Source organism: Microcaecilia unicolor, chromosome 2 (genome assembly GCF_901765095.1).
Source record: "Microcaecilia unicolor chromosome 2, aMicUni1.1, whole genome shotgun sequence".
In the NCBI taxonomy this organism is placed as follows: Eukaryota; Metazoa; Chordata; class Amphibia; order Gymnophiona; family Siphonopidae; genus Microcaecilia; species Microcaecilia unicolor.
Genome location: NC_044032.1, coordinates 48,947,978 through 48,968,610, shown reverse-complemented (window position 1 = coordinate 48,968,610; position 20,633 = coordinate 48,947,978). Strand labels below are relative to the sequence as shown.

General features: G+C 44.3%; 1 protein-coding gene across 1 annotated transcript in view; it reads right to left on the bottom strand.

The window, feature by feature from the left end:
- DYM (dymeclin) overlaps positions 1 to 20,633 on the bottom strand; it is a 693,305-nt gene that overhangs the window by 175,185 nt on the left and 497,487 nt on the right. The window contains exon 16 of the mRNA XM_030192928.1: positions 11,678 to 11,791. Within this exon, the coding sequence (XP_030048788.1) occupies positions 11,678 to 11,791 (114 nt within the window). The remainder of the gene's footprint in view (positions 1 to 11,677; positions 11,792 to 20,633) is intronic.

Below are 20,633 nucleotides of genomic sequence, written 5' to 3'. Positions count from 1 at the left end.
GGTCTAGTGACGTTGGGGCAGGAAAGAGCCCCCTCTTTCCTGCCCAGCGTGCTGCTCTGCATCCTCCTGTATGCTGCCTGTGACGGTCTCGGCGAGATTCAAAATGGCTGCCGAGAATTGAAGTCTCGCGAGGCCACTTCAATTTTCGGCGGCCATTTTGAATCTGGCTGAGACCATCACAGGCAGCATACAGGAGGATGCAGAGCAGCGCGCTGGGCAGGAAAGAGGGGGCTCTTGGCTTTGTAAGTCCAAAAATGTCATTCCACAGCTCCTTTTGAGCTGAAGTACTTAATGCTTTGCTTGCATTCTCCTTTTATTAGGGATCCTCTGTGCATGCTCCATACCATCACTGTTTTTTGTATCCACCACTTTCTGTACAAGGACATTCCAGGCATCTACCACCATTTCCCATGAAATACTATTCTGTGACATTACACCCGAGTCTATCTACTTGCAGCTTCATATCATCCTCTAGTTCTATAGCTTCCTTTCCTTTGAAAAAGGTTTGTTTCTTGTACATTAATTCCTTTCAGGAATTTAAATGTCTATCACAGGGGTTCTCAATCCAGTCCTTGGGAGACACCCAACCAGTAAGCTTCTCAGGATATCCACCATAAATATGCATGAGATAGTTTTAGATACAATGGAGGCTGTGCATGCAAATTTATCTCATGCATATTGTAAGGGGGGGGGGTCTGCTTCCTCCTCTTGGGTGGAGCCAGCAAGCCTGCGGGGCTCCCAGGGTTCCTGGACAGAATGCTGCTGGGACTCAGGGCCAAAGTATTTTATTATCAAGGCAATTTCACACCAAAAATCATAATATATTCTTCAAAACAAAAGGTACAGCCCTCTTAATATAGTCTTCAAAAGGAGAAGGTACAGTCCTCATAAGATAATCTTCAAAAGATAAAAAAGGTACAGTCCAGGTCCCAGAATCCCTCAGCAAAAGCTCAGCTCCTCAAGACCTCAGGTCTTATATTAGGGCATTAGCTTTCCCTTCCTCCTCCTTCAGAAGGGTTTAGTAAGAGTTCAGCACCCTTCCAATATACCACAACAGTTCAGAACAAATCTTCATGAACAGTCTTTGCACTTCAAACCAATACCACAAATCACCTGCCTTTTCACAGCACAGAGGGAGCCCTGTAAGGCGCAGGGTTGGCAGTTTCTCCCACCTCTCAGCACCACGCCCGGTGTGGCCTCCTCCACTGCCTTCAAGTGCTGGGCAGGGCAACCTTTGAATTCTCCCACTCCATGGTGGATGGCTCCTCTCCCTTAGGCAGCTCTAGTGGCAGGCTACTTCCTTCCTCCACATACGCCATTCGTCTCCCCTCTCTCCTGGTGACTGAGAGCCTCCAGGAAATCTGCTCTCCCCTTCTCACAGCTGGGGGGAATTATATACTGATGGCGAAGCCAGGGAAACTGAGCTTCATCCTTCCCTCTCCCTCTAGTGGGGAAGGGAGTTAACAGGCTCACCCTGCCTCGAGCCATTGCTCCCCCTGCTGGGGCTGGGAATCCATTCCATTTTTTTAGGTCCACTCTCTTCTTTCATTCTTGCAAGGACTTCTGGGACCCGTAGTTCTGGGCTCAACTGCTTCAATAGGGAATCTCTGGGGCTTGCCTTGTCACAATATTCACTATGGACATCTTGAAAACCTGATTGGCTTGATGTACCCTGAGGACTGGTTTGACAAAGCCTGGTCTATCATATCTCCCCTGTCACTTCTCCAAGGTATATTTATTAATGTTTCCAGATCATGTATCTTCTAGTATGCATCCCACACCATTTTGATTGCTTTCCTCTGGAATGCCTGTAGGACCATTTATATTCTTACTAAGATACAGTCTCTAAAACTGAATAAAGTATGCCAAGAATGCCTTACCAATTATTAGACACAATTTCCCCATTTGTAAGCATCAGATCCAGCAAATCTCAGTACCAGATGGATAAGCAGATATAATTATCTTGACCCTCTTTCATGTCAAAAACACATCCAAGCTTGATAAAGTACTTTTCTTTTACGGAGTGCTGAGTGCTCTATTTGTGTGTTTGTAGGTACCTGGGGAGAATGCCTGTCAATCCAACTGGGAGTGGTGCAGGAAGCTGGGAGGAATAATGGTCTCGTGACTGCTCAAATATAAACCCCAGAAGTTCCTATAAAGTGCAACTAGCAGTGGCGTTTGCACCATGAGAACACATCCAAGGAGCAGGTCGTGCTCCTTGGGGTGAGCTCTAGAGCCGAGCCACTTTGGGATTGGAAGGGTTGAGTATGATTGCTACTATGTTTGGCCTAAGATTTTTACTTCTATTCTTTTTTTTTTCTTTGACGGGGGTGTTTGCCATTTTTCTGTAAGATGGGGCTTTTGGGATGCCCAATTCCAACTATCTGGGACAACAGTATTGTTAAAGACATCAACGGGCTCTCAGATTAGGTATTTATCTGCTGGCCAGTTTGTTCAGGTCTTTTGATTTTCTCTGATGGTTTATCCACTAAGATTACTTTGTTGAATAATGAACCAGGACACACTGATAAAGTAAGAGTCCTCCTCCAGTCTCACCCATGTTTCAGTGAGAGACAGAATGTTTGTTTGAGTGTTGGCAAGTCAGTCATAAAATAATGCAGTTCTAGACTTCAAGGACATACAATTTGATAGCACTGCTGTCCTGGACTTCGAGGAAGGGTGGAGATTGACGTTTTCTTTGTACTAATGATATTCCGTTTGTGGACGTTTCATTTTATACCTCCTATATGAAGAAGTTCTTATTCTTAAGCTTTTACTTCCATGCCCTTTACATTTGATGTTTTTCTATTGTCCTCTTGGTCTTACTTTGGCAACTGGAATAGGATTTGTCAAACAATATTGGAAGTGTCTGTCTCATCTGGTGATATCCTTATCGTCAGTGACTCCAATGTCCATATAGAGGACATGTAGGTGCAGTGGATTGCATTTTTTAAAGTCTTTGTTAAGGAACCTTGGGTAGTGTGCAATGGATCCGAGACCCTACCGATGTGGGAGGTCATACATTGGATTTAGGATGTCAAATACTGATGCTGCATTTTATTTGTGGGACTTGTGTTGTTTGTCCTTTTTTTTTTTTAGAAAGATCATGTGATGATTTCATTTGTAATGGAGAGTTCCAATTAAATTATACATTCAGTTCTTGGAAGTGAGGTCTATTCACATGACCTCTCTCTGTTTGAACTCTGTAATACGAGCATGAAGGAGCCAGCAGAGCTTATCTGTTTTGGAATATCTTTGTGGTTGAATCCTACGGGAAGCAATTTTTTTCATAATAACATCATATGACCCCTGGTGCAGGCATTCTGCCAAAACATGGGATGTGTTGGGAGCTTCAATAAACTTTGCTTCCTTCAACCTAAGGTTTTGCCTCTCAGTTCCATCTGTGGCCCACTACATTTCTTCTGTCATGTTTGGTTTGTGTTGCTGATTTCCTCTTGCTTGCTTCCATCCCAAAATAATCTATACATACTCATGTGTTTATTTTTATTTAGCACCTATGATGTGGTGTTAATGAAATTGTATTTCACTTCTGCATTTGGGGCATTGTCCTAGAAGGAGATAGACTGTTCTGTGATCTGTGTGCCTACAATTATTAACCTGTTAACTATGGATTTAATATTCTTGGATGTTTGTTCTTTCCTGTTCAATATTGTGAAGTTCTTTTTTAGATATGACTTTATTGTAAACTGTGTTCTTGTATAAGCCAAGCAGCATAGCAAGTGTAATCAACCAAAATGATAAACCATTCCACATAATAAAACAGCAGATTAATATCAGCAAACTTCCTCCTTCATTGCAATCTCATATATATTCATGACTATCTCTATTCATCTCTTCTTCTGTTATCTTCTAAGAACTTTAAAAGGCAAAATACATCAGATCTAGGTTCTGCTTTTTGCATGCAATTAGCAAACACTGCATAGGAAATATCTTCATGAAGACTCATTTCAAATAGCAGAAGGGGAAGGATTGGAAGGAATCCTTATAGAAAAGTCTTCCTCCTTTTTCAGAAATGATACTTCTGGAATGTAACCAGGATTTGGATAAACTTCAAGGGAACTTTGGGGTTTCTCTGAGTTCAGGGAAGGCGGTGGTGATGAATGTCCTCCCTGCAGTTCAGAATGCAAGTTGATAAAAGAGAAACAATTGGATCCTGAGAGGAATATGACTCTTTCTATGGGGTGAACTACTGTAGATGGAGAGGCCTGCAGTGTGGACTGGTCCTAATGTTTTACACACCTTTGCAGCAGCCTATGATGGAGTCACTTGATACCTTCTGCAAGATTGTGGCTGGTCTGGCAGAGACAATAAATCTGACGGGAAAGATTCATCTGCCACCATGACTGACAGAGTTAATACCAGTGGTTTCATATATTCAGCTTGAAAGTTTGAAGATCATTGCGCAAGGGTAGACAGTCTGAAGTCCTGTGCCTTGATTGGCTAACAAGGTGTTTGTGTCGGATTAGACTTCTGATGTGTGACTGGCTCAGAAGAAACTACCTCTGCATCACGCTGTGAGGATGTTGATGACATGGACGTGCATCATTGCAATGTGCATGTGAAGGCTTTTTGTTTGGCGCAGACCATGCAGAAGAACGTCTGTCCATTTTCACTTAGACTTGGTGCACTGGATGCGGTTATCTGAACTGAGGTGGCAACACTTTCACGCTGGTTTAGAATCTGGCTGAACAGTTGCTTTGTGCTTAGACTTGTGCAACTGCATTAAAGACATCTGTGCTTAAGGTTGAGAATTCTCAGTCAACACTTGCACCAAGCTATGGCACTACTCGTTCCTGCTAAGAAGCTCCCTCCAAGAATCAGCTCCCTTCCAGGTAAGAACATAAGAATATAAACGCTGCCATACTGGGACAGACCAAAGGTCCATCAAGCTCAGTATCCTGTTTCCAATAGTGGCTAATCCAGGTCAAAAGTACCTGGCAAGATCCAAGAACAGTAAAACAGATTTTATGCTGCTTATCCAAGAAATAAGCAGTGGAGTTTTCCAAGTCCATCTTAATAATGGCTTATGGACTTTTCTTTCACGAAATTATCCAAACCTTTTTAAAACCCTGTTAAGCTAACTGCTTTTATCACATTCTCTGGCAACGAATTCCAGAATTTAATTACATGCTGAGTGAAGAAATATTTTCTCCATTTTGTGTTAAATTTACTTAGTAGCTTAATTGCATGCCCCTTAGTCCTAGTATTTTTAGAAAGCGTACATGAGCAATTCACATCTACCTGTTCCACTCCACTCAGTATTTTATAGTCGGCTCCTGAAGAGGAAATGCAAACCCAGCTCAAATTGGCCAATCAGATCTCTCTTTTGATTGGTCATTTTCAGATTATATTCCAACCTAGCCACCCACATACCATTATAATTTAATGCCATTCTAACATACATTTTAAATATAAACCATATAGAATATAATTATTTGGGAGTCACGTGATCACGGCTGCAGAGTACAGTGGGAGATCTCTCAGTGGTTCAATCTATTATACAGAATAATCCCCACTATGTTTTTCTTTGCCTACTCTATTTCATGTGGGCATGAGTGAAGGAATAGCCTAGGGGTTAGAACACAGGCTTAACATCCAGGCATGCCTGCTTCAAATCCCACTTCTGCTCCTTCTGATCTTAGACAAGTGACTTAGCCCATCATTGCCACAGGTACAAATCTAGGAGATACCTAGAGGGGCATAATCAAAAGGGGCACCCAAGTTTTCCTGAGAGAACGTCCAGGCGAAGGGGCTGGGAAACCCGTATTATCAAAACAAGATGGGCGTCTATCTTTCGTTTCGATAATACAGTCGGGGACGCCCAAATCGTGAAATTTAGGTCGACCTTAGAGATGGTCATTCCCGATTTTCGGCGATAATGGAAACCGAGGACGCCCATCTCAGAAACGACCAAATCCAAGCCCTTTGGTCGTGGAAGGAGCCATCATTCGTAGTGCACTGGTCCCCCTGACATGCCAAGACACCAACCGGGCACCCTAGGGGGCACTGCAGCGGACTTCATAAATTGCTCCTAGGTGCATAGCTCCCTTACCTTGTGTGCTGAGCCCCCCAAAACCCACTCCCCACAACTGTACACCACTACCATAGCCCTTATGGGTGAAGGGGGGGCACCTACATGTGGGTACAGTGGGTTTGTGGTGGGTTTTGAAGGGCTCACATTTACCACCACAAGTGTAACAGGTGTGGGGGGGATGAGCCTGGGTCTGCCTGCCTGAAGTGCACTGCACCCACTAAAACTGCTCCAGGGACCTGCATACTGCTGTCATGGAGCTGGGTATGATATTTGAGGCTGGCATAGAGGCTGGAAAAAATATAAAAAAAATTTTTTTTTGAGGGTGGGAGGGGGTTAGTGACCACTGGGGGAGTAAGGGGAGGTCATCCCAATTCCCTCTGGTGGTCATCTGGTCATTTAAGGCACATTTTTGTGGCTTGGTCGTAAGAAAAAAAGAACCAGGTAAAGTCGTCCAAGTGTTCATCAGGGATGCCCTTCTTTTTTCCAGTATCGCTTATGGGCGCCCATGTGTTAGGCATGCCCTAGTCCCGCCTTTGCTACGCCTCAGACACGCCCCTGTGAACTTTGGTCGTCCCCGCGACGGAAAGCAGTTGAGGACGCCCAAAATCGGCTTTCGATTATGCCGATTTGGGCGACCCTGTGAGAAGGACACCCATCTTGTGATTTATGTTGAAAGACGGGCGCCCTTCTCTTTTGAAAATAAGCCTGCTAGTGTACTTGAATGTAACTCACCTTGAGCTACTACTGAAAAAGGTGTGAGCAAAATCCAAATTAATAATAATAATAATAATAAATGTGTAAATATGCTCATTAATTGGACTGAAGGAGTAGCCTAACGGTTATTGCAGTGGCTCGAGAACAGGATTTGATTCCCACTGCAGCCCCTTGTGACTTAACTCTCCATTGTCCTTGGTACAAAATAAGTACCTGTATACTATAAAGTGCTTTGATTTTAACCAGAGAAAGGCAATATATCAAATCCCATTCCCTGATCCAAAAAAGCTCAACAAACCTGCAAGACTCATTGGTGAAACCTGCACAACTCACAAAGCAAATGATGCTTAAAGTGTCTAGCCCCAACAAGATGGCCTCTCCATGCCTGAATGCACATCTCCTCTGGAGACTCCAAACAGTATATTGTCAGTGGACAATGGACCGGAATCCACAGGTACAGCTTTAGAGTCAATATTCAAAGCCACCAAACAGGGGAATTATAAACTGGCTGCCCGAATATCCAGCATTCAGTGATTTGTCAGGGGTGAATTCCGAAGTTAAGACATTGCCGGCCAGCTGGAGAATATGGAGTGGCGGATTGCTACTGCGGAGGATAACATTATGAGCTTGAGGAAAGATACAGTTTCACATGATGCTGTTATTGCCAATTTACTTCCTATTGGATGACCTGAAGAATAAAAGCCACAGATCTAACACTTGGATCATAGGAGTGCCAGAGAGCTATGAAACAGGCAACATGGTAGACTTTTTAGACAAGTTCTTCCAGGACCCATTTCTAGCAGAAACCTTTCTGCAAGACGTTGCTACTGAGACAGCACACTGGGTGCTGATGCAGCCAGTTGATAGAAGTAATGGACAGGCTCCGATTTTGGTAAAATTTATAATTTTCGACATAAAGAAATGTTGCTATAATGGGCAAAGAAATACAAGAAAACTAGAGTTGCAGGGTCACAGGATTATGCTATTCCCAGACTTCAGTATCTGGAGGTAGACTGGAAAATACAGTGAAACCTCGGTTTTCGTTGACTTCGGATTTCGTCGGTTTCGGTTATTGTCGATTTCTTTTGCGAAACTTTCGTCTCGGTTTTCGTCGATCGCCTCAGCTTTCGTCGGTGTGCCCACACAGCTAATCTTGCGTTCTCATGTGTCGTTCTTCTGGGGCGTTGTTTCCGGTTGTGGGATCACACTGCTGCTGTTTTCGGACCCAAATTTCGTCGTTTTGCCACAATACTGCTGCTGCTGATTGAGTGCCTGTATCAAAGTCCCTGCTCTCATCATGGGACCCAAAAAAGTTTCTATGGGCAGCAGTCCTTCAAAGAAGGAGGACAGGAACACGATTGAGTTGAAGAAGGAAATCATTGAAAAATACGAGAGTGGCATTAAGATTGCTGAAATCGCCCGCATTTACGGGAAGTCACCATCCACGATAAGTTCAATCGTTGCAAAAAAGGAAGCAATAAAGGAGGCAAAAGTAGCAAAAGGTGTGAATGCGATAACAAAACAGAGATCACAAACAATTGAAGATGTGGAACAGTTATTATTAATTTGGATCAATCAAAAACAGTTAGATGGCGATTCTGTTTCTGAGGTCATCATATGTGAAAAGGCCAGACTGCTGTATGCCGATCTCATAAAGAAAATGCCCGGGACGTGTGCTACTTCACTAAGTGATTTTAAGGCCAGCAGAGGCTGGTTCAAAAAATTCAAGAGGCGCACTGGCATATACAGAGTTACTAGGCACGGAGAAGCTGCGAGTTCGGACAAGTCTGGTGCTGAAAAATTTGTGTCTGAATTCAAAAATTACGTAGAGGTTGAAGGATTCATCCCCCAACAAGTCTTCAACTGTGATGAAACTGGCCTGCCAAAGAGAATGTTCATTACACAGGAGGAAACGGCACTGCCAGGACATAAGCCTATGAAAGATAGGCTTACTCTTCTGTTGTGTGGTAATGCTAGTGGTGATTGTAAAGTGAAACCCTTACTGGTGTACCATTCAGAAACTCCTAGAGTATTTAGCAGAAACAATGTGATCAAAAGTAAACTGTGTGTGATGTGGAGAGCAAACAAGAAAGCATGGGTCACGAGGGCAATTTTCATTGAGTGGATGAATGAAGTGTTTGGCCCGAGTGTGAAAAAATACCTCCAGGAAAATCATTTGCCCCTTAAGTTACTCCTGTTAATGGACACTACTCCTGCACATCCTCCAGGTTTGGAAGATGCACTGTTGGAGCAGTTCAGTTTTATCACTGCGAAGTTCTTGCCCCCTAATACCACACCACTCATCCAGCCCATGGACCAGAATGTCATTTCCAATTTCAAGAAACTGTACACAAAAGCATTGTTTCAAAGGTGCTTTGAGGTGACATCAGATACAGAATTGTCCTTAAGAGAGTTCTGGAAAAACCATTTCAACATTCTCAACTGCATCATCCTCATAGATAAGGCTTGGCAGGGAGTGACATCCCGGACGATAAACTGTGGATGGAAGAAATTATGGCCAGGATGTGTGCATGAGAGAGATTTAGAAGGGTTAGATCCTTCACCTGATGACCCTACACTTGTTGTGCAGTCAATTGTTCATTTAGGTAATCCCATGGGTTTGGAGGTGAGTGGTGAGGATGTGGAAGAGTTGGTGGATGATCACAGAGAAGAAATCACCACTGAAGAACTGCAAGACCTTCAACTAGAAGTGCAACAGACGGCAGATGAAGAAGTTGCTTCGGATAATGAGGAAGAAACAGTAGAGAATGTGCCTTCTTCAGAGATTAAGGACATCCTCTCCATGTGGAGTAAAGTACAGGTGTTTGTGGAGAAAAATCACCCAGACAAAGCTGTTGCAAGCCGTGTCTGCAACTTGTTCAATGATAATGTGTTGCCCCATTTTAGGCAAATCTTAAAAAGGCGACAGAAACAAACCTCTTTGAACACGTTTCTTGTGCGGCATGGGTTCACAGACTCTGAAGCTGGTCCTAGTGGCAAAAGAACAAGATAGTGTCCTTATGGAGGGGGATCCCCCTTCCAAACAATAATCTCTGCGCCTCTCTCTCCATCTTCCATACACCAAGAAGAGTCTTCAGAAAGGTAAATGCCATGTTAAATGTTCATTTATTCTATACACTAGTCTTTTTTTATTCATTTAAAAGAAAAATTGCTTCTTGCCTCGGTTTTCGTCGATAGTTTTCGGACGAATTATCGATGAAAACCGAGGTTTCACTGTAATGCAATTCAAGGAGTTTAAGCAATAAATAAATAAATAAATAAATAAAATGCCTGTTTCAGCGTGGGATACAGATGGCCGTGCTGTAGACAGTGAACATTCGAATTACTTGGAAATGAGAGCAGGTTTTTTTTCCCTGAGATGTCACTGAAGCAGAAAAGTTTCTGCAATTTCACTTTCCAGATTACCCATTCTCCAGTATACATCTCGGAGAACCAAAGCATGATGGGAAATATTTTGGGGAAGAAGACAGCACTATGAAGGCAAAATATGATTATGGCCCAGAAAGGTATTGTTACACAACTATCTTCACTGGCTTTACTTGTTCCTCTGAAAATATCACTATATGAAACTTAACAAGTAACAATTAATTTGCTGTGAAAACTACAAGAAGGAAAAAGAAATCCAGTGGCTTGGGTCACGTCTATAGCATAACTTGGACTAATGACCTACCTACTTCTTCATTATTTCTTAAAAAACCTCCAATAATTAATTACATCACTTTTTTGCATTTTTTAAAAACAATTTTTTTCTTTTTTCATAAAGTCCGTTAATGTTCAAGTTTTTAGGTACTCATCTGAAACAACGCTGCTGCTTTGATTCTCCCCTAATAGGCTTAGCATATAATACCAGGTTTCTGTTTTTCTGTGTTAAGTGGAGGATCCGTAGCCTCTACCTTCCACCATACAGAACAAATTTACAGTAGCAACACACACATAAATAGTATATTCTTGTGGTTTCAAGAAGCATACACACCTAGGTTTGAGTGGTTTGGTTTATATACCAATAGGATGATCAGTACAATTGAGACATATATACTGTTTCCATTAATCACATATTAGTTAGGACGTTACGCTTATTTGCAATGGTCTTAGTAGTGGGTAGTCTACATAAAATTTCTGTAGTGATACACTACGTTGGTTTTAACACTTCAAATGTCCAATTGCTTTCTGTTCATTCTTTTTATAATTATGTCTGATATATTCTATTTTTTATTTTTCAATTAAAGATATAGTACAAGTCAAATAATTATTCATTCACTCTGAATGGGCTGTGTCGACAATGCTGTGCAGCTTTGTAAACAGGGGGGGTTAGATTGTGAGTCCTCCAGGGAAAGGGAAATACCCACGTCATCTGAATGTAACTCACCTTGAGCTACTACTGAAAAAGGTGTGAGCTAAATCCAAATAAATAAGTTAAATCCTTATCTTAAATGAGATAGAGAATCTTTGTCTTCCTTGGAAGCTTGGCAGTGTAGTCGAAGAATTTTGAGGACAGAGCTACAAGGTTGAAAATCCCATCTACAAATGTGACCTTGAAATTTGAATGCAAGCACTATGACCATAGTGTTAAACATATAATTCAAATTATATTATTCTTATTAGTCATTTGTAACACTGCCATAATAAAGCATATTAACTCTATGGAATGCCAGAAGTATGAAGCTGAATAACATGTATCCATCCCTCTATTGCTCAAGGCAAAATTGAACAAAGTACTTATGTCTACTTGAAATGACTTCAACGTCTAATCAGGTGCTTGATTTTATAGAAGGATATAGTAGTAACCAGACTGAGGAACAAAGATTTTAATGTACATAGACTTGTCAGACTACTGTGTACACACAGAAGGCATCAGCTCTGAGTGACTATTGCAGTATTAGCACTTACTCTGAGTCTGTCTTTGGGCAGTGCAACAGCGCCTTGTTTGATGACTTCCAGAACTCGCTCCACAGACAGGTCGGCTCCTGCTTGTTCTAAGCGTGAGCTGAAAAAGCTGATCACCTGGAATATACGAGAAATTGTGTATCTAAGTGCGTGCAAGGGCAAAATATGTGGATATTCATCTCAGTGATGCATATTTGTATGAGACAAATCATTGTTTTCCACAAGTATATATCACTATTACATGTGTTTTGAAATAAAATCTAGCAATTTCAAAACAACAAAATACAAAAGGGATGTTTTTTTATATATTTCCTTTCATTTTTGTGCATGTTACAATTAAAATCCTGAAGCCATACACACAGACACTTCCCTTATGCAGATTATTGCTCTTATTGGGGTTTGTACAGTGCATATCAGATATATGCAGGGCAGAAATGTCCTGTTAAAAGAACTGCCTGCCTGATAGGCAGGTAAACTTAATGCATCTACAGCCTGTCTATGCTAAATTTACTCCCTTTTTAAGGAGGTGTTCCCAAGGTGGGGTTAGCACTCTCTTGAAAATTGAAGCCCCTGCATACAAATCAACCCAGAAAGAGTGTACACCCCAAAGAGCAGCTGAAAATGTAAGCATGTAATTTGATTGGGGCAATTTTCTGAGCAGAAGTAAATTCTTTCACTTTGAAAATGTGGTGAATTCTGCACAGAAAAAGGTATAAACATAACAGTCAATATTCAGGAGGTGGCAGTCAGCATTTTATTTTAAACACCGACTGCCGTAGGAAGATATTCAATGTCAGGGAATTGCCGCAAGCTCTGATATTCAATGCAATGACGGCATGTGCTAATAGTGGCCAGCACCTGCATAAGGAAAGGCAGGTGCCCTCACTCCCTCCGAGTTTCCCCTCTCTCTCCAAAGACAAGAGCAGCTCCTGACCAGACTCCCCACCCCTACTCGCAGTACTGGCAACATTCAATGCTGGTGCCTGGATAGCTAACTGAGCAAAGACAGGACTTTTTTTTTTAATGTGGTCCTATCTGCCTGATTAGCTATGCAGGTACCAGCAATGAATATCACCAGCACCTGTATAATTGCTGACTCCACCCCCATAACCCCCCTCCCCGTCCAGCTTCAGTTTGGCCGGTTAATGCCAATATTCAGGTTAAGTGCCGCTGAATGCTCTAGTTAAGTGCTGCTGAATATTGGCAGCCAGCCCGCTGAGCATGATTTAAGCGGAAAGGAACCTCTCCTGCTTACTTAAATCCCATTGAATATTGACCTCATGGTCTTTACCCATAGGCAAACCTTCAGTTGTGCACCATCATCCCCCTTCACCCTTTGTGGCTCAAGGCAATCTGAACTAAGGCAAGGGATGAGATGCCACTCCTCCAAGGAGACAAAAAGGGACGGATCCTTAAGTGTTCTGGTTAATGAATTGGGAGGCTGCACTCAGAACAGTAGCCTGGTGGTTGCCTCAAGAAAAAATTATGCAACTTATATTCCCAGGCTGTACCCATAAAAGAAAACTTTGTAATCACTGGATATACTTGGCAAATATTGTAGCAATTAAATTATGTAGACTAGGACTCCAATAGAATGACTAGTGATCCACTGACTCTGTACACCAAATTGTCATGGTATAAACTGTAAACACATATTGGGCCAGATTCTATAAATGGCTGTCACGACTGTGGTCGTGACTCCACTTTCAGACTCAACTCGTCTTCCGGTGGTCAGCTTCAGAGGTGGCTCCAGTCTGTTTGTTCCTTGCATTGTTGCCTGTGCTACCACTTCTGTGTTTCAAGCCTCACTCTGGTATTCTTTGTATTTCAAGCCTTTTTCCTGTAGTTGTGACATCATCAGTGGAGGCCTTCATAAAGAAGGTGAGGACATTCGTTCAGGGCCTTTGCAAAGCCAAAGGTCTCCAGGTTTGTCGGTGTGCTTATGTAGCACTTCTGCCTTGTTTCCTAGTTTGTGTGCTTGTGTAGCACTTTTGCCTAGTTTCCTAGCTTGTGTGAGCACTTATTTTCTTTTGTTAGTTAGTGTGCCTATGTGGCACTTCTGTCTTAGTTCTTATCTGTTTGTCTGTGTGCTAGGGTTGCACTTCTGTCTTGGTTATTGTCTGTATGTTCTGTTCTTTGATTCTGAGTGGCTGTGTGGCACTGCCTTGCTCTTCTGTGTGGCTTCCCTCTACCCTTGTGGCATTGTGGCCCAGCCTTGTGTTCTGTCTTGCCTTGTTTCTGCATAGTTTGTCTTGCCTAGAGTTGTGCTTAGTCTGCCTTGCCTAGTGCTCTGCCTAGTCTGCTTCTGCCTGTGTGTATGTTCCTTTTCTTTTTCCTTCTGCAGTTGTGCGTGCGTTCCAGTTCGGCTTTGCAGCCCGTATGAGAGGGCTCTGGTGTGCACCGAGTCCAGTTCAGCCTTGCGGCCCATTTGAGTGCCCTTCCTCCAGCTTTACTTGGCTCTGCTCTAGTGGATCCCATTCCTGCCTGTGTGCTTCCTGCACTTCTAGTCTGTTCCAGTCCTGCCTAGTCAAGCTCCGTTCCTGTGTACACCATTCCTGTCTGTGTGCTCATTGCACTTCTAGTCTGTTCCAGTCCTGCCTGTTTAGTCCAGTCCTAGTTGTAAGGTTCACCTGCTGCTGCCGTTCGTCGGCAGTGGCCCAAGAGCTCATGATTTTTCCTGAGTCCATGATAGTTTGCAAAGGTCCCCAAGGCCGTGACCGTGGCGTTTAAAAATGGGCACTGGAAAATAACAGCACTAAGCGCAACTCTATAAAGGGCATGCACCCCCCCCCCCCGTGCCCTAACTTTGGGTGTCAGATTTATGCCTACTGAAACCTGGTGTAAACGTTGGTGCCCAAGACGGGCATACTGATTCATTATTTAGAAACATGTGCAACTTTTCAGAATGCTCCTGACACGCACATGCCCCCATCTGAGTTGTGCACTATATGGGTGCATGGCATCATAGAACAGCACACAGGCAGATGCATGCACAAATCCCAATTGGTGACAATGTTAATAATTGGTTGTTAGTTTCCAATTATTGCTTATCAATGGCTCATTAGTGAATTAAGTTGTGCGTGCATCTTGAAATCATGGCCAAATTTGTGAACCATATATAGAATCTGGGGGATTCTGTATTTACAGAAGATTATCTCAGGAACAGCAAACAAGCCCTCTCCAGTACCAGGCATTTTGTAGTATTACAAAACCTTATAAATGCACCCCAGAACTTATAGAGCTAATCTACCATTTTGTAACAGCAATAACTCTCAGAACTCATACAACAAGAAGCCTACTGTAAATATTGCAATAGGCTCTAGAACATCAATACATCTACTGGAAACAAACTGAACAAGTCGGATTACTACAGTTCCCTGATTAGAAACTCCAAGCTAAAAGAATGCCTGGTCTTGGTCAGACATACTGAAAACAGAAATACACCCTTCACCAAGTACACTAAAGTTAAAAATAAGTAGACAAAAATTTAACTGGAACCCCAAGAATCCACACGCTGCCTACAGTGCAGCACCAGAAATAGAAACAGCAATGCATTTCCTCCTGTATTGTGTAAAATGTAAAACTAGCAAATATAAATTGAAAAACTGACAATTACTAAATTGAAAATAATATTTTTCTACATTTACCTGATCATTTTATTTTTCTAAAGGTCTCACTCCTGATCTCTGGTTTCTGCTTTCCTCTATCAGTTTCCTCCTAATTCAGTTTTCAAGGTCTCTCTTGTATTTGCCACATTTTTTTCTTGCCTCCTGTCTTCACTCCCTCCCCTACACATCCATCTCAGACACTGATCTTTTAAAATGTCAGTTTTCTTCCTTTTATTTTTCTGCTTCTTCATCCACTTCAATTTCAGCCATACTTCTCACAATTAATCCTGAATCTCCCTTCCTATTTTTCTGCATCTACCTACCGTTTTCTATTTTCCTCATGTCAGCTTTTTCATTCCCATCTCTCTCCCTCCCTTTCTCAGCCTTAACTCTCTGCTCTCTCCATCTCCTCCCATACCCTATGTTGAGCATACCTTATTTATTTAAAAATGTATTACCCGCTCTATCCACAGATCTAGGTGGGGTACAGTTGAACCATTCATAAGAACAACAAATATATCCTCCTCTCTTCCCTTCCTTTTGCTCTGTGTCTAGTATTTCCTCATCTTTTCCCCAGTCCCTCATGCCCAGCATCTTCATTTCTTGATCTGCCACACCCAACATCTCTTTTCTTCCCTTCACCTTGTTCCCTGACCAGTATTTTTTTTGCTTTTCATCACCTCCCATATAGTCTAGAATCTTCCTTTCTCTCCTCCCTATGTCTACCGTCTCTCCTCTTCCCTTTCCTAATCGCTCTAACATCTCTCTCCCTCTCTTCCCTACCACCCCATAGTCCAGCATTTCCCCTTCCCTTCCTTACTTCCCAAGTATAAAGCGATACTCCTTCCCTGCCCTCTCCTTATTTCCAGGTATTCCAATGATCACTTCTTCCCTACCCCCTCCACCATGTTTAGCATCTTCCCCCTCTTTCCTTCCCCTTGCTGAGACTATATTCTCCCCTTGTCCACTGCTGCCAAGTACCACCCTGTCGTGTCCCAATCCCTTTGAGGAAGCATCAAGAATTGAGCATTGGCCTATGAAGCATCATAAGAACTTGGACTTGAAACAGCTGTGCAGTAAAAGAGGTCTGATAGTTTGCTTGTGAGCTGCCCAATGCCTCTGTTCCTCTTTCTCCTTTCTTTATTTCTCCTTTCTTAAAAACAAAATTATAAGGTAATAATAATAGACAATAAGAATAAGTAAATAAGCCCTCAATAATAAAGAAATTTTGTTTTGGATATAAGTTTAAAATTGAACCAGTAAGTGTTGAATATTCTAGTTGAGCTTTGCGTACTTTTCATCCCCATGTTGGTAATATTGCTGTTTTTACCTTAGGACTATTTGGGTTTTTACCTTAGGACTTGATTGGCCACTGTTGATAATAGGATACTGGATTAGATGGACCATTAGATGACTTTGTTCCCTCTGGACAAATCCGGGTTCCGACCCCGGTGTCACTCCTGATTCCAGTGCAGATCCCAATTACTACTACTACTACTTAGCATTTCTATAGCGCTGCCAGGGTTACGCAGCGCTGTACAAGTTTAAACATGGGGAAGGACAGTCCCTGCTCGAGAGCTTACAATCTAAAGGTAAAAACTATGTAGTCAGTGTAGGTATCAGGAATGGGAAGGTGGTTAGGCACCAAAAGCAAGGGAGAAGAGATGGGCCTTGAGTAAGGACTTGAAAATGGGCAGCGAGGGCGCATGGCGTATGGGCTCAGGAAGTCTGTTCCAGGCATAAGGTGATGCGAGGCAGAAGGGGCGGAGTCTGGAGTTAGCGGTGGTGGAGAAGGGTACAGAAAGGAGTGATTTGTCCTGAGAGCGGAGGTTACGGGTGGGAACATATGGGGAGAGGAGGTTTTTTTTTGGATTCGTTGATGACTCTCCAGGATTACCGGGTACAACTTTTGTCTGATCCAGCCCTGAAAGATACTCCTGAGGCAGCAGCGGAGAGAGAGCGTGTTTCTGGGCGACAGTCTTTTGAAGACCCAGTTTCTGCTATGGATCCCTCTACCAAGCTCTTCTTTTACCGCGTCCAACTTCTCAGGGATCCAGCTTTGCGGAATACTCCAAAGGCCCATGCTGTAAAGAGGTGGATGAGTGGTCTCAGTCCAGCTCCGGGTCAGAGTTCCAGTTCCAGTCCAGCTTCCGAGGCTAAGGCCGAAAGAAGGCGCGGTGGGATTTCTCCGCTCAGGGCTCCTCAGCAGTCTCGGAGGTCAGGCCGAGTGAGACGTCGGACCAAGCCGCTGAGTCCAGTCCCAGTAGTGCGGCCACCTAGGCACCCGAGTCCAGTCCAGGGGGTGCTTCATTCTGAGTCCCCGCTTCCAGCTCAAGTAACGCTTCCACTTCAGCCTCCGAGTCCAGTCCGAGGGAAGCTTTCGATTGAGCCTCTGATTCCTGCTCGAGTGGCGCTTCGGGCCGAGCCTCCAGTCCTCGTTCAAATGGCACGCCCTTTGAAACCTCTGAGTCCAGTCCGAGGGGTGCTTCTAACGTAGTCTCCAAGGCCTATGCAAGTGGCGCTCCAGGTCGAGCCTCCTGTCCTCCTTCAAATGGCATGCCCTCTGAAACCTCTGAGTCCAGTCTGAGGGAAGCTTTAGATTGAGCCTCGGATTCCTGCTCGAGTGGCACTCCGGGTCAAGTCTCCAGTTCTTGTTCAAGTGACTCGACCAGTCAAGCCACTGAGTCCAGTTCGAGGGGGGCTTCTAATCAAGCCTCCGGTGCCAGTCCACAGGGTGGTGCAGGTGGCAGTTTCCAGTCCAGAGGGCACCTCCTATCAAGCTCCGAGGGCCAGTTCGAGGGACACTTCAGGTCGAGCCTCAGATCCCTGTCCAAAGGGTGTTTTCTGCCAAGCCTCAGTTAAGGTTCCATTCCTGCCAGGAGGCAGAGGGCACCTCGAGTTCCTGTTCCAGCCAAGACTTTGATTCCAGTCCGGGTCCCAGTCCCGGTTCAGCTCCTGGGCAGAGTTCCTGCTCCAGTCAAGATTCTGATTCCCGTCCGGGTCCCAGTCCCGGTTCAGCTCCTGTTCAGAGTTCTTGCTCCAGTCCAGACTCTGATTTCAGTCCGGGTCTTAGCCCCGGTTCCATTCCTGATGCCAGTGTGGGTGCCTGGCCCATAGAATTTGCTGCAGCTACTGCCGTTAATGATGGGATGACGCTCCAAGGGCACCGTGATAAATTTTGTCCTGATCCTGCCCTGGGGAATACTCCTGAAGCTAAGGCTAGAGAGACATCCCAGTCCGGCCAGAGGGGTGCGTCCAGCCTTGCAGCTGAATCGCTTCCTAGTTCCAGTTCCAGCCAAGATGCTGCGCCTGCTCCGAGTTCCAGTTCCAGCCAAGATGCTGCGCCTGCTCCAAGTTCCAGTTCCAGCCGAGATGCTGCGCCTGCTCCGAGTTCTAGTTCCAGCCAAGAGACTGAGTCCGTTTCCAGTTCCAGGTCCGACCAAGATGTTGAGGTCGTCCTAAGTTCCAGTGTCCGTCAGGGGGCTGACCTCTTGCTGAGTTCCAGTTCCAGTCAAGCTTCTGAATCCAGTTCCAGTTACAGTCAAGGGATTGATTCCAGTCCGGGTCCCAATCCCGGCTCCATTTTGGATGCCAACCCAGGTTCCAGTTCCAGATCTACTTCTGTTCAGACTTCTAGTTCCTGTCAAGACTGGGTTGCCACTTCGGGACCCCGCCCAGCTGTTGATGTTAGCTGGGGTAGTGGCTCCAGCCTTGTTCCTGTCATTATATGGAATTGCCAAGAGGTCCAGGACATTGTGGGTTCCCTCAGGGGAGGGTTACTTTTGAATTGTGTTCCTCTTGATGCATCCATGTTCATGAGGTTGCCCCGTGGTGACGCGAAGGAGCTTCCTGGTCACAAGTTCTACTTTTGTTTGCCAGTTTTGAACTTCCTTGTGACTTCCAGTCCAGTGATCTATGTCTGGCTTTTGAGACCCATCAGGAAGTTTCACCATAGTTACCCCTGGATACCTGAACTCCTACGGGAGACCGAGAGGGGGGTCTTGAGGAGGGGATACTGTCACGTCTGTGGCCGTGACCACCCTCAGACTTACCCTGTTTCTGGGAGTCAGTGGCTGTGCTGGCTTCTGCTTGTCTCTGTGTCTGTGTCTGTCTTAGTTTCTCTCTGGCTCTGTGTGCTGATTGCCCTACTGAGCCTCACCTGTGTGGGCTATGCCTTTTCCAAGATGGCTGCCGCCGACTCCTCTATGCCAGTATCCAAGATGGCTCCCGCTGACTGCTCTGTGTGTCAAGCCTCTGTTTGGTTGCAAGGTGATTGCTGCAGCTGTGCCTCTGGTGTGGAAGGGCTTTATTAATCACTTAGAGACACAGCCCTCTGCCTTTGCATTTCATCTAAGGGCCCTGGTGTATAGAGTGCTCTGTAAACTGTTTCAGTGTTTGCTCTGTGTGAGTTTCTATGTTTGACTAGCTAGCTTAGGCACCGTGTGGCTTGTTAGCCTGTGTATAGCTTTGCTAGTTCTCTGTGTTTGTTCCTAGTGTTAGACTAGCCAGCTTAGGCACCGTGTGGCTTGTTAGCCTGTGTATAGCTTTGCTAGTTCTCTGTGTTTGTTCCTAGTGTTTGACTAGCCAGCTTAGGCACCGTTTGGCTTGTTAGCCTGTGTATAGCTTTGCTAGTTCTCTGTGTTTGTTCCTAGTGTTTGACTAGCCAGCTTAGGCACCACTTGGCTTGTTAGCCTGTGTATAGCTTTGCTAGTTCTCTGTGTTTGTTCCTAGTGTTTGACTAGCCAAGCTTAGGCACCGCTTGGCTTGTTAGCCTGTGTATAGCTTTGCTAGTGCTCTGTGTATGTTTCCAGTGTATGACTTGTTAGCTTGGGCACAGCTTTGGTTGTTAGCTGGTGTATAGCTTTACTAAGTCTCCTGAGTTTGCTCTGTGTATGTTTCCAGTGTATGACTTGTTAGCTTGGGCACAGCTTTGGTTGTTAGCTGGTGTATAGTTTACTAGTTCTCCTGAGTTTGCTCTGTGTATGTTTCTTGTGTATGACTGGTTTGCTTGGGCATAGCTTTCCTACTAGCTTATGTACAGTTGACTAGTCCTCTTGTGTTTAGCCTGCTGGTTTTCCGTGTGTGTTTCTTTTGCCTCTGGAGCTTCAGCCTTTGTTCAGTCTGTTGCCAGTACTCCTTGATACTGAAGCTCCAGCCTTAGTCTTGTTCCTTGACCTGCCCATTGCTTTGAACCTGCCTACTACCGGAACCCGGACATTTCCAGCCTGTCTGCCTTGCCTTCGCCTAGGTGCCAGAGAGCACTCCTGGATCCTCATTCCTGCTGTTACTGCTTGCAAGTTCCAGTTCTTCCTGTAAGCCCTGCCGGCCGCCCGAACCTGAGGGCTCAACCC